This window comes from Suricata suricatta, chromosome 8 (genome assembly GCF_006229205.1).
Source record: "Suricata suricatta isolate VVHF042 chromosome 8, meerkat_22Aug2017_6uvM2_HiC, whole genome shotgun sequence".
NCBI lineage: Eukaryota > Metazoa > Chordata > Mammalia > Carnivora > Herpestidae > Suricata > Suricata suricatta.
In genome coordinates, this window is record NC_043707.1 from 132570038 (window position 1) to 132584821 (window position 14784).

The window sequence follows — 14784 nt, forward strand, 5'->3', positions numbered from 1 at the left end:
AACATGAACAGAGCTCCTCAAACCTGTCTCTCCTACTGCTCTCCCTTCAGACACCAGAAACATGCATCCTATAGTTCTAGAACCTGAAGCAAGAAAGACATGGCAACCTCGATACCCTCCCCAGCCCCACTCAGCATCACCTACATCACAACACACAGAGTCCCATCGGGGAACCAGACGGTGGTGGAATGCACACTCCTGTAGCTCTAACAGGAAGGAAAAATGGTCACAACTCATTTACAAAGTGGACTACTGCATTTAGAATCCTCGTGGAGCAGGGGGATTGAAGGTAGCCCATGTCGAGGGTGTTAAGCACTCCATGAAAACCATCCTCCATGTGGTGCCATGTCACTGGGACCCCCAGGTCCTCCAAGCGCTTCTTGAGCAACAGGGAACTGTCCCGGACAAGGTCATACTCACAGCTCACAATGCAAGTCTCGGGAAGCCGAGACATGACTTCATCTTCTGCAATCAGGGGTGAGTTCATCAAATCCAGAGCGATGTTTGTCTCCAGATAGGCAGCCTCGTTTAGGGGCTCACGGAGCACCGGCTGGTAACTTCTCTTCTTAAACCTCTCCGGGATGTTTTCTGCACCTAACCACTTTCTATACTTTTCCCAGATTTCAGCAGGCAAATGGGCACCTTTCATGACGGTGCTTTTCCAGGAGGGGTTGATGTCCAGGTAAAGACTCCAACAGTAGAAGGTGAAATTCCAACTGAGCATTGGGATATTCTTGTTCTGCTGATAGGAAGGAGATTGAAAATCCAAAGCTTGCAAAACAGCATAGATCAGGATCTGAGCACGGATCTTGGGGAGATCTGGACGGCCAAGAAATTTTTGACAAATTGTCATGGCCAGTCCTCCTCCCACACTGTCACCACAGACCACGACCCGATCTGGATCCACCCCATACACATTCAGGGACTTCAGGAAGTGGATAGTGGCTGCAATACAGTCTCTTGTCGCCACTGGGAATTTATGCTGCGGTGGGCTGCGGTATCTAAAAAAAGAATCAAGGAACACAGTTTACACTCATCACCCTAGCAGAGCCACCGAAATGTGTCTAGCATCCCTTAGACCAAATTTCGTCCATTAGCTTCTCTTTCTGAAGCCCAAGAAAATGAACTTAACGGTATGAGACTTACAGGAGGGTACAGGCATAAAGCCCACAGTGCCTGGCAGGCAGGCTCTGTGAGTGGTGGCTGCCGTTCGCTCTGCCTCAATGCCCCTTTGGGACAGCCTGTGACCACAAGAGCCCTGTCATCCACCTATGGGTCAAGAACTTAGCAATCACCAACACGAACCCCATCTTCTGAACCTACCCACTGGTCCTTCCCTGGCTCAGAACCTGTCCCCTTTTCTTATGATTCTGATATAAGAAGCTCCAGATTTGCCTGGGTTTCCATTCTAATTAGTCCTGACATGCTCACAGGTTTGGTGGGAGTCCCTTGCAGACATAAATATCACCCAGGGCCAGCAGTTAACATGCGCATCTCCTCCAGGTCACCCACGCCCACTCTGGACCACTGCTGTCCTACAGGTGTGCCATGCAAATACTGCCATGGAGGCGCAGCAGCATGCCACGCTGAACCTCCTGATTTTTCAAGAGATTCCAGAAACCCGGGTGTTGTGAGAAAGGTTGTCGTTTTAAATGCTGGTCTCAAATTTTAAAAAGAACCAATGAAAGAAAAATATTCTGTGGGATAAACGAACGTTTGCCAACCATTCCCGTCGTGGTACCTCTTCTTTTAAGCTACCTGGGTTCATGCCAGGACAGCGATGTTTCTACTCTAAAAACTCAGCTACCTTGGACTCCTCAAATAATTTTCTGCAGAGATTTGCTGGCATCTCATACTGATCAGAGTTGTAAGGCAGATCATGGCCAACACTTGGATCAAGACTTCTGTCCCACTGCACATGTGGTTTGGGAGCTAAGAATTGTAAAGTGAGTGGTTTTTCTGGTTCCTCTCCCTCCTCCAGGACAGATTTCTGGATCTTTCATGCTGACTCAGCCAACTGTCCCACAAGGAAGCTGGGAAATGTATTCCCACCAAGACATTGGCAACTGGTATTGCTCTATGGAACATGCATTTATTAATTTTTTTTAAGAGCAGGAGTTGGGGAGGGGCAGAAAGAGAGGGAGACACAGGATTCGAAGCAGGCTCCAGGCCCTGAGCTGTCCGCACACAGAGCCCAACGCGGGGCTCAAACCCACGAACTGCGAGATCATGACCTGAGCTGAAGCTGAACGCTCAACCGACTGAGCCACCCAGGTGCCCCTGGAATGTGCATTGAAACGAAACTGCAGGAAAGATTAATCGGAAGGACCATCCTGCCCCCACGGGACTAGGTGTCTGGTGGCAGGGGCGGGAGGATGAGCCCACATGACCACAGTGACCACTCCTCTTATGAGTCCACTTAGCCTGAGGTGGAGGCCCAGGGAGGGGCCACCTCACATCTCTCCTGCCCCAGGTCCACCAAGCCCTCATTGAGACTCCAGACTGGGAGCTTGGCGCTCCAAGATCAGTTAGAAAAGAGAGGTGGTGGTGATGGAGGAGGGCACTTGAGGGGAAGAGCACTGGGTGTTGTATGGAAAACAATTTGACAATAAAATATTTAAAAAAAAAAAAGAAAAGAAAAGAGAGTGGCTTTTAAATTTTCCTCACTACCTTCGGCGGATCTCACCAGCGTGGACTGCCCTTTCGGGAGCGCTCGATGTCTGAGGTTGTCTGGGCACCGTGCAGGGCACATGGTATTTCGTGGACAGAGGTGCTAAGTGTCTGGAACGTGCCTCTGTGTCACCCAACAGGGCTCATGTTTGCCAAGCCCCGCCCTCGATCTACCCAGCAAAACCACTCTGCACACAGCCTCCAGATGTAACCGTGCACAGAACGCCCGAGGGCCACCCACAGGAAGGAGTGCCGTTCTCTGCCTCTCCCTGTCCCTCCTCTCCTCACCGCTGCTCACAGCCCATCTCCTGCTCCGGTGCCCCTGCACCCCCCCTGCCTGCCCCAGCTCCCGCCTCTCCACCCCCCTTATCCAGCACCACCCCCTCTTCCCTTTACTCACCCAACTGCTAGGACCACGGAGCCACTCTGCTTGGACAGACGGCAGCATATGACATGATGGGTTTCTAGAAAACAAAGAGTATTTAACATTCACTAGGAAGATGAGTAGCTTCCTTTGCCAGCCATCATCATGAGCTGCCCCTTCTCTGACATCCACCATGAACAGAGAGCTGGGGAGGAGGTTTTGCAAACTTTCTTTCCAGCTATGGAACAGACCTTCCTCCCCACCTTTTAGAATTTCTCCTCCTAGATCCTGTCTGAAGAACTTTCTCTAAGATTCTCCTTGCCCCCATTGATCCTGCAATTCATTCATAATATCTGAGATGCTGTTTGGCCATAGAGCTTGAGCCGAAGTAGTCTGGGGCAAGTGCCTTCCCCTCCCTGAGGCTTGACTGCCACCTCTGTAAAATGGGCACAATGATAAAAACAGGGCGGCGGGGGAGGGGGGGTGTTTAATGAGATAATGCACACAAAGGGCTTCCACAATGCCTGCCATGTAAATATTAATTATTTATAATGTTTATTAATACCTACTGACTATTACCGCCATTCATTATGCAGGCCAACCAAAACCATGGTTGTATCAAATCCCTTAGTGTGCCTCTGACATTACACAGTTTAGAAGGCAGGGCTGAAATCAAATAAAAAGCGTTTTTCCCTCGAACTCATGGGGCACCAGTGTGTGGGGGTGGGGGTTAAGATGGTAAAATGGTCTCGATTTTGAGTATTTTCTGTCATTAATCTTTCTCAATGTTTGGTTCTTCTGTCTGTACCAGAATTTGCCTCAGACAACAGCTGGTAAGAAACAAAAGGACATATTTTGAGCTATTCCCACTTTAAAAAAATCCTTATTTCCAACTAAATAGAGGTAGTGGTTGTAGGACATTGTGAATGTATTAAACACCACTGCGCTGTGCACTTTAAAGCAGTTAATTTTGAGGCACCTGGGTGGCTAGGTCAGTTATGCATCCAACTTCAGCTCAGGTCCTGATCTTACGGTTCGTGAGTTCAAGCCCCACATGGCGTGAGCTCATCGAGCCCCACTTCTAGCTCTGTTCATAAGACACTCTCTCTCCCTCTCTCTCTCTCTCTCTCCCTCTCTCTCTCTCTCTCTCTGTCCCTCTCTCACTTTGGACCTCTTTCTATTTAAAATTTTTAAAAAAATAAAGTGGTTGAGGCGCTTGGGTGGCTCAGTTGGTTAAGCGTCCAACTCCTGCAACTCCTGCTCTGGTCATGATCTCGCAGTTTGTGAGTTCAAGCCCCACATCGTGCTCTGGAGCCTGCTTCAAGTTCTGTTTCTCCCTCTCTCTGTCCTGTCCTTCCTCACCCATGCTCAGTCTTTCTTTTGGAAATAAATAAACATTAAGAAAAAATAAAGTGGTTAATTTTATGTTGTATGAATTTCATGTATATATACATATTCATAGATACACACATATACACATACGTATATATGAACATATATCGCTTATGTATATATGAATATATATAGTGCATGTATAGGTCTCCTTAGTTCCGGAAAGAGATCAGTGCATTCCATATCTTTGCCACCTGAATGATCTGGGACCCCTAACTGTCTGGGTGTGCCCTGGTCCTGGTACACTGGGGTGCTGTCTCTTGCTGGCAGGTGGGTGCCCTCCCAGCTCTCTCTGGGGCTGTCATGCTATAAGCAGGAGTCTGGAGGAAGAGCTCTTACTCAGGGTCCCCAGGACCCCCCCGCCGCCATGGTAGAACACGATGCCAGGCCTGGGGACGCAGGAGGACACCTTGGGCTGGTACAGCTTCACAGGGATTGTCCCGTAGTAGAGGTCTGTGACCAAGACATCTGGATCCTCCTTCAGTGGCCACAGATCATGAATGAAACGGACAAACTGGGGCATAGAACAGATTCTCAGTTTCTCAAAAATCATCCCCTGTTGGTGAGAGAGGAGGAAATGAGGCTGGAAGGATTTCAAACTGTGCTGCGCTGGTGTCCAGCCCCGACCCACGTCCCCAGCAGAACGGCTGGAGGACAGGCTGGACCACGCGTCTACGTGCGCCCCTGTGACATTGCAGTAGGTCCCCACCGTGAAGGTCCACACTGCCCCTCTCATCTTCTTTCCCCAGACAACTGACACCCAGCCCCTCAAACTGGGCTTCTGGCCACCCCATAAGGGTCCCTGTCACCCAGAACAGTCCCCAACCGTGGCCTGGATATGACCACTGTTCCTGGGGGAGGGCCTCTTGGACCAGCCTAGCCAACGTGGCCATCCCAAGCATTAGTTGCTAGTTTGAAGACATGGGAACTACTCTGTGGTTATGTTTTTTAAAAGGTGAAGGGAGTTCCAGTCTTTTAGAGATAATGTCTGAAACTTTTTGGATAAAATAATATGATGTCTAAGGTCCACTTCCTAAGAAATGCGAAGGGGACAAAGGTGGGGGCACTGGGGAAACAAGACTGGGGGAGGGGGTGGGTATTTGGGGCATCTTCATAGTTTCCTGTCTCCTTTGGTGTATATTTGAAAGTTTGCGTAGTAACAAAAAAAATAGTATGAAAAGTGATAGTGATATATATGAATAAAATAAATTCATATAAATAAAAAATACAAAATAAATTTATATAAGTAAAAGCAAACAAAGCGGTCTCTCCCTCAGGTCCCCTCTTCCTAGTGGTTCCTAACCCTTTCTGCACCAACACCATTTTGGCTTTCGGTGACGCCTGTGGACCTTGTCACAGAATGTTTTTGACACATAAAGTAAAATATGCGGGTTCACAAAGGAAAGCGTTATTTTTTCGATCATGGTTATCAAAATAGTAACGTGCACGTGTGATGTAATAATGCATGTGCTTCCTTATGAGCACACTCAAGAGTGAGCTCTCCGGCTGGCTTCACCATCAGAAGCTCGAAGAAATGAAGCACCCACGTGCCATTTCCCCCCATATCTGCAATCGGTGTACTATGCCCTGAAAATATGTGGGATTCCTCTTGGTGACAGAGTCCCAGGTTCTGCTGTCACTGTGGTTTGTCCCCTCGTGGATGGGAACCCCGCATTTCCTTTAGACGTGAGGGCAGATGGAGCGGTTTTTCGCCCACGCCACATCCACGAACCCCTTGCCTTCTGCCACCCGTGGGGATTCAGGGAACCCCAGATGAAGAAACCCAGTTCCACGTTGCTCAAAGCAGTCCTCCCCCTCGCAAATCGATTGGTTTGTAGTGGTTTTGCTTGTTCTTCTCTCTGTCTCCCCACCAACACTGCCGTGAGACCATCAGCTCCCTGAAGGCAGACTCTATCTGGGACTTATTTCTCTTGCCTATCATTGATCCCAGAGCCAGAACTGGCGGGTGACACGCAGTAGTTACGTGCCATGTCCTTGTAAAACAACAACAGCAAATCAACAAACAGGATAAGGCTAATCCGTATTGAGGGTTTCCTTCGCGCCAGGAATTGTAACCTGCACTGGGGACCGCTTAACCCACGACATGCTGTGAGGTCTAGACTACTATTTCCCTCTCTTTTGCAGATGAGGAAACTAAGTCGCTATATTTGGGAGCCCAGACTACAGACTATGAGTGTCAAGGCCGGGAGAACAAACCATCAGCTCTTGGGAAAGCTGGACACAGGAAGCCTTCAGCCAGTGGGCTCTTCTCCAGGAATCGGTCTTCATGAGAACAAGCGCTTGCAATTCCCTCTCATTCTGTAAGAGGCTTGAGAAAGCCCTAGCCTTGGAGGGAGTTAAGATGGTGGAGCTGTGGGGGGGTCCTGGCTTGCCTCATCCCTCGAGCACTGCTAGACAATGTCGAATCCTTCTGAACACCCAGGAAAACTGATCTGAGGACTCACAGAACAAACTGCACAACTAGAGGGAGCAAAAGAAGCCTCCTCGTGGAGGGCCGCTTACAAGCAGAGGAACAGAGACGGAGAGCAGCAAGCCTTGGCGTCGGCTTTTTGGGGCTTTACCTTAAACACTGAACCCCGCAGGATCATGCGGTCATTCTTCTGGGACAATCAGGCACCCGCCACAGCACAGTGAAGCCCTCCCTCGGAGGATCAGCGTGGGCCTGTGCCACAATGGGTCCCTACATTTGGAATTTTGAAACCCAGCCCTGTGCCTGAGAAGGTACTGTGCCACCCGGCAGCAGAAAGCCCAGACAGAGACAGCGGGAGGCAGGGGGGCCTGAGGGACACCTGGGACACCCAGTGGAGATCCTTCACTCTTCCGTGAGAGCTTCCTGAACAACCTCTGGGGAGAACTCCCTGCCCCAGGGGAGAGAAAACTGGCTCCTGCCATGGCCCAGCCTATCAAGCTGCCAGGCTTCAGTGGGCAGCACAGCGCCACCCAGCGGAAGCTGGAGCCGCTTACACCAAGCCCCGCCCCCCTGCGCCTTGCAGGTGCATCACTTTATTTTAAACTTTTAGTTCACACACACACACACATACACACACACACACACACACATCATATAAGACACAGGTAATAAGATAAACATTTCTTACTATCAGTGAATCAAAAAAAATTTACAAGGCTTTTATTACCCAATGTCCATAATACCCTAGCTCTATACGTGAGGAAAAGGGCACCTCATGAAAGAATTTTTCCCTACTAATTCGGAAAATATTATTTAAGCAATCATACATTTTTTAAGTTTTACAAAATAGTCGAAAGAAATGGAGAAAGCTGTGCTGATATCTTATATACAGATTTTAAATCCGGGAGTTGTTCATGGTATCTCAAACAAGATTATTATATAATTAACACAAAATCCAGTTAAATTTCCTTCTCTGTAACATGATCTCTCACTGACTACACTATGCTAAGCATCTTGTTAAAGGGAGAAACGTCAGTTAAGTCTTTATTCCTGAAAGCCGTTCCTCTGTGAAACAACAGTGGATTTTACAAAAGCCACTGGACATGTTCCTAACTTCTGAGTCCAGCAGCAAGGACCAAAGAAACAGAAATGCCAATTTCCAGAGCCACTCGGCTCTCAGCGGGTGTGGACAGGTACATTATTGTTTGCAGCTCTAACTACATCAGAAGGCTTACTGGTTATAAGGTATTAAATCATCAACCAGACTTAGATTTTCAGAACTGTAGGAGATTCTCATTTTATACTTACCTAGATCTGTTATTATCAAATTGCAAAACTTGAAATTCCTTTAAATGAAGACATCCTGAGCTGTGTTATAATAAAAATGACTCTTTCCCTTTGTGCACCTTGCAGGTGCTTCTGAACCAGGTAGGGCAAGTCCCCCGGGGAGCTAGCGCAGTAGGCCGCTCCCCAAGAAGACCAGCACAAACCCCCCACCCCCAACCCCCCACGCCGGCCCCCACACACCACATCCCAGGTCTACTGATCATAGCGTGCAGCTCTAGGGAAAATAGGATCTAGCTTCTTTTAACAAGTAGACTAAAACACACCTAGTTAAAGCTCACCCCATGCCAGACAAGGTCCAGACACCCTACTGCAGGCAAAGAGAAACTCTGCAGAGGACGGACCTGAGGGAAAGAGCAGCCAAAATACAGTAGCAGAGTGTTCATAGGGCACACCAGAGACACTTCCTGAAGCAGCAAGCTTTGAACAGTATATGAGGTCTTCTTTAATTCTTTTTTTTTTCTTTATTTTGAGAGACAGAGACAGAGAGTGAGTTGGGGAGGGGCAGAGAGAGAAGGAGATACAGAATCCGAAGGCAGGCTGCAGGTTCTGAGCTGTCAGCACAGAACCCGATGCGGGATTCGAACCCATGGACTGTGAGATCACGACCTGAGCCAAAGTCGGAGCTCAACCAACCGAGCCCCCCAGGTGTCCCTATGAGGTCTTCTTAATACAACCATTACTCTTGAGGTGCCTGGCTGGCTCCGGCACTTAAGCACCTGCCTCTTGATTTCAGCTCAGGTCATGATCTCAAGTTTCGTGGGATCGAGCTCCATGTCAGGCTCTATGCTGACAGTATGGAACCTGCTTGGGATTCTCCCTCTCTCTCCCTTTTGCCCTCTCTCCTGCTCATTCTCTCTCGCGTGCACGTGCGTGGCTGTGCATGCAAAATGAATGAACATTATAGCCTTAACTCTCGGGAACAGGAAACAGAATGGGCTTTCCTAACACACTGAAGACAGAGACCTAAACAAAATGCCAAGACAGGAATTCATCCCAAAAGAAAAAAAAAAAGAGGTCATAGCCAGGGATCTATGATATTAGTAATATGCCTGAACTAGAATTTAGAACAACAATCATAAGGATACTAGCCGGGCTTGAGAAAAGAGAGAAAACACCGGGGAGTCCCTTCTGTTAAGTAAGTTCCCACTGGGAACTTTGACACAATTCTCACCAGGATCCGTTTGTACCTATTTTATTAAATTCACACACCAGTAATAATGAGCAGAATCTAATTGTATGACACAAACAGTTCTCCGTCTCTCAAAAGTAACAAGATAACATAATGTGTGTGTGTTTGTATCTAAAGTCACATTCTGTAGTTTTGCTCACTCGTACTAATTTACTAATTGGCGTGTGCACCTTGTTGTTGGCTGGGTCTAGCTAGGTAGGTGGTCATGGGGGCTCAAAATTCGGAGTAACTCATTCCTGTCCACACAGCTTCCTGGTGTGTGCTGTGAAGACAGTAAGACAGGAGACAGGGCAGGCAGGGCTGGAGCAGATCATTCTTTCCTGATAACTGAGGAGGTAAATCTTTTATTCATTATCTGGCTCTAAGCCCAGTTCATCTTGAGCAACACTAGGAAGAGACCAAGAACCTCTTAGCAAACAGGTTACCTAATAGAGATCATTCGGATGTGAGAATAAAATGCAGCCAGCCTCTACTACTGAATCTACAACCAGAATCTTCTGGAGTGCTTTCCCAACCCCTCCTTAAACCCTCAGGTGGAGGGGAAAATAAAACACACAACTCACCCACGTCACCAACAGCAGGAAAAGGCAATGTAGGACCCGCAGTTTCAGCGGGTGGCTGATGGCTGCGGGGATGTCTGCAGTGAGCAAATGGCTGCAGATCACCCACACGCCAACCCCCAGGAACGCAGAGCTGGCGGCGAGAACAAGCGGAAGTAGGAAGGCCATAATGCTGTTTTTCAAAGCAGAAGAGGCCAAGAGAGGAGGCTGTATTCAGCGCGGGCCGCAGTTGGGAGCCAGCAGCCTCTTCCAGATATACACCTCACCCTGCCCTCCCCGCCTCCCCATCGCCACAGCATTGGCCCAGCCCGGGTGAGTCACAGACTCAGGTGAGGACAGAGTTCTAGGACAAGGACCATGCTGAGGAGAAAGTGGTTCACGCGGCCTGACTCAGCTGCAAAGGAGGGCTCCAAGGTTCCAGCTTATACCCTGGAGCACTGCTACCTGCAATGGCCTTGGAGAGGCACCTGGGCGGCTTAGTTGGTTACCGCTCAACTCTTGGTTTAGGCTCAGGTCAGGATCTCAGTTTGTGAGTTCCTGCCTCTGCGGCAACACAGAGCCTGCTTGGGATTTTCTCCCTCTCTCTGATTCTTTCTCCTTCTCTCTCTCTCTCATACACACACACACACACACACACACACACACACTAGACTTAAAAAAAAAAAAAAGGAAATGGCCTTGGAGAAGTCACCATGGATGTCACAACACCATTGCTCTCGTGGCACTCACGCTGTAATTATACTCTAGCCGTACTGGCTATTCCTTCGTCTGCCAAGGCGATGCCATTTGCACCTGCTATTCTCTGTGCAACAATGTTCTCCAAGATAATAATTGAGCTCAACTCCTCCCCTACTGCAGGTCTCTGTTCAAATGTCACCTTCTGAGTGACATTGTGCCTGGAGACCTTATTTAAAGGTATAACTCCCCACCAGCATCCCTACGCGCCCCCCCCCCACTTCTTCATGGCCTTTATATCATGGCCTGAAATATCACATACTTCACTTGACTGTTTAGTGTCTGTGGAATGACACCTCTGTGGGGACAAGAATTTTTGCTTTGTTCCTTACTTTATCCTCAGAGGCTAGGTCAGGGTTTGGTGCTTAGTAGGTGCTCAACAAATGTCTACCAAATGAAGGAATGAATGAACAAGATTTGTCCTTTTCATTGTAAACCAGGAAAATTTGAGCTCACCTGTCTTTTCAGGTGTGGTCAGAGACCGATGTCACTGTTCAAAATCTTCCCTAACGACAAAGTCCCACATCTGAGGTAGTAACAGTGATGTCTGCCCTCTCTTCCACCCCCCACTGTGGTGTCAGAGCTCAGAGAGATCCTACCCAACCGGGAGACACCTGGCAATGTCAACAGACATTTCTGGTTGTCACAACAAATGGGAGGGCCGGGGGCTGGTCCTGGCATCTCCGGGGTAGGCCCCTGAGATGCTGCATAACATCCAGCACAGATGGCCCTGACCGCGAGGGGTTACCTGGTCCGAAGGGCAGGAGTGCCCAGGACGAAACACCCTGAGAGAAAGTGGGTGATGGGCATGGAGGGGGGCGCTCGCGGGGATGAGCGCTGCGTGTTGTATGGAAACCAATTTGACAATGAATTATATTAAAATAAATCAACATGTCAAGTTTGAAAATTATAAAGTCTAAGTATAGTTTTATTTAAACTGTAATATTTTCATTGATCTCCTTTGAAAATAATGCAGTGGGCTATTTCCACGTTGTATTTAGCATTTCATATGCACCATTAGTAGCATACCAAAGAACAAATGCGTGAGAAAGTCTGAAAAAACAATAACAACAAAACCCTGAGCCGGTAAGACTAGGATTTGAATCCTGGCTCTGCCCCAGAGAGCATTCTCATCGTGACCAAGTGACAATACAATACACTCTCTAAGCCTCAGTTTGCAAGTCTGTAAGATGGGGATAATAGTCATTATTATTTACCTCCCTGAGCTTTCAGTGTGCGTTTCTTTGAAGCCAATGAAGTATAACATTGTTTCATATTTTATCAATCATTTGAGGTTTTTTCCTTAATGGATTCATGTGAGTTTATTTTGTGTCTTCATACCCTTTACCTAAATTTTTCTATTTTTGTTTATCTTTTTGCATTGACTTGAAAAATATTTGTAGTAATAACATTGTTTGGTGACAAACAGTGGACACACATACAGCTGTGAGCACTTAGTAATGTATAGAATTCCTGAGTCACTATGTTGTGCCTCTGAATCTAATATCACACTGCACGGAGTGTATATTTCAATAAAAAAATTAAAAAATTATTTTTAAGGATTTTTTTTTCTAGTTATTCGCCTTTTAACCTTGTTAATGCTGTTTTTCTGCATTGATGTTTGTAATTTTTATGCAATGAAATTTCTCCTTTATTCTCCTGTCATGCTTAGAAAGATCCTTTTTATAGTAGGTAAAACTATGTGGCAATGATTTTGAACATGAAGGATTTCTTTGTCAAAATATAAATATCTGGGGACGCCTGGGTGGTTCGGTTGGTTAAGTGTCTGACTCATGATTTCAGCTCAGGTCATGATCCCACGGTTCATGGGATCGAGCCCCACATCAGGCTCTGTGCTGACAGTGGGGATTTTCTCTCTCCTTCTCTCTCTGCCCCTCCCTTGCTCACACATGCACTCTCTCACTCTCAAAATAAATAACTTAAAAATATATATATTTACAAATATCTGAATTTCACCCAAGAAATTGAAAGTATACACAGATCAATTGATTACTATGAGAGGGAATGGAATCTGTTACCACTGAGGTTTATAAGCCCTTAACTCAGAAATCATGCAAAATCACAGGGGGAACGAGGGCATAATACATATAAGCCCAGAACCATTTTTTATTTCCTGGAAATAGGGTGAGTAATGCTCGCTGCTATGACAAACGACCTTGTATCTCAGACTTTGGACAGATGCTGGCGTCTCTGATGAACAGCCACACCACTTGGTGACTTCGGGATCCGTGTTTCCTTCCATCTGATATTCTTCCATCTTCTAGGACCTCTGCTAATTCCCTGTGCCTTGCCAGGAGCCCGAGGAACAGCATGCTCGCAGAGGAACCCATGGAGCAGAATTTAAGGGCCAGGCTGGGAAATACATCCCATTGGCCAGAACGCAGTCACATGGCCTCACCTAAATGCATGGGACCCTGGGGAAGCCAAACCTTCCATCCACCTAAGGAGGAGAGTGAAATGGAGTTTGGTGAACTCATAGGATCCTTCTGCCGTGCAGCCTTTTGTCCAAGGAGCAAGAGGAGGTCTAATACAGGGAATTCGAAAACTCTTGGCAGGGGAGAGGGAGCAAGAGTGGAGGGAGGGCAGGCTGTCATTAAACAGGACCCCAAGTGTCACGGGAAACCACCGCTGTTGACTGATCTCTGGAACAGGGAGGCTGGCTGACTCCCCAGTGGACACCTGGAGGCGCATGCAAAACAGGGAGCCTTCCACCTGCTGGTGCTCAGGTGCCCATGCTCAGCCGCCGCCCAGGAAGAATGGCTTCTGCTTCTAGCTGCCTTCCAAAGCTTACAGGATGGATTTTCCTGAGACAAACTGGAGCCTTGTGGGCAAAGATTTTAAGAGACCCCATTCCCAGGCACGGTAAGGAGGGTGCTGTGTGCCAGCATCTGGCACATGAAATAGTTTGATCATGACATTAGGGCCCTTGAAGCCCAACCACAGACTGCCAAGGAATCCCTGGCCCAAGGTCAAGTCAAGTGCTCCTGTTATGTATCTTTGCTCCTGCGTACTCATTGGGGAATTCTTAGCAGTCTTTTCCTTTGTGTATCTTGCTGCAATGTTATTTGACACAGAGGTACACATTTACTGTAGAAGTCACCTGTATCAGTGTGCTGGAGCTGGCCCAAACAAAGGACCCCAGGCTGGGGGTGAGGGTGGGGGTGGGGGAAGGAGGGCTTCAGCAAAAGAAGTTTATAGTCTCCCAGTTCTGGAGACTGGAGGTCCAAGGTGTCACCAGGGCTGGTATTTTCTGAGGGCTGTGCAGGGAGGGTCTGCGCCAGGCTCCTTTCCCTGGCTGTCATCACCCCGTGCCTTCATGTGGTCTTCCCTTTACACATGACTCTGTGTGCTGAGTTTCCCTTTTTATTAGGACCCCAGTTGTATTGGAATGGGGTCCACTCTGAGGACCTCATGTTGATTATCTCTGCAAAGGCCTTACTTATCTCTTAAGTAAGATCACATTCTGAGCTTCTGGGGATTAGACTCAACATATGAATTTAGGGGGCACCTGGTTGCCTCAGTCGGATAAAGCATGTGACTCTTGATCTCAAGGTTGTGAATTTGAGCCCCAAGTTGGGTGTAAGGATTACTTAAAAAATAGAAATTTAACAATTTAAAAACTCACAACATATGAATTTAGAGGGACATAATTCAACCAACAGCACCCTTATCAACATCAAATGGTATTCTTTTAAAAAAAAATTATTTCTTTATTTTGAAAAGGAGAGTGAGGGAGAGACAGAGAACTGGTGGGGGAGGGGCAGAGAGAGAGGGAGAGAGGATCCCGAGCAGACTGTGCGGTCAGCATGTAGCCTGACATGGGGCTCAATCCCACAGACTGCAAGATCATGACCTGAGCAGAAATCAAGAGTCAGACACTCAACCAACTGAGCCACCTAGGTGCCCCCAATGAATGGTATTCTTTTATGACATAATGTTTCCTGCCTTGAATTCTACCTGCCCAAAGGCAGAAGCTAAGAGGCATCTGAGTGCCCTTTCCCCTGAGGAAAGCAGTCTCGAGAAAACCAACACTCCACATTTCTTCTACTTCTATGCTCGCTCTTTGCCTTCTATG

At 47.7% G+C, this 14784-nt stretch overlaps 1 protein-coding gene across 1 annotated transcript; it reads right to left on the minus strand.

Moving 5' to 3' along the window:
* Positions 1-226: 226 nt before the first annotated feature.
* LOC115297923 (arylacetamide deacetylase-like 3) lies at positions 227-10118 on the minus strand. Its single transcript, XM_029946130.1, has 4 exons — positions 9957-10118; positions 4766-4982; positions 3071-3134; positions 227-1001 (listed from the first exon to the last, which is right to left on the minus strand). Exons 2-4 carry the CDS (start codon positions 4977-4979, stop codon positions 227-229), a joined length of 1053 nt encoding a protein of 350 aa, XP_029801990.1. The 5' UTR covers positions 4980-4982; positions 9957-10118.
* Between the last annotated feature and the right edge of the window lie 4666 nt (positions 10119-14784).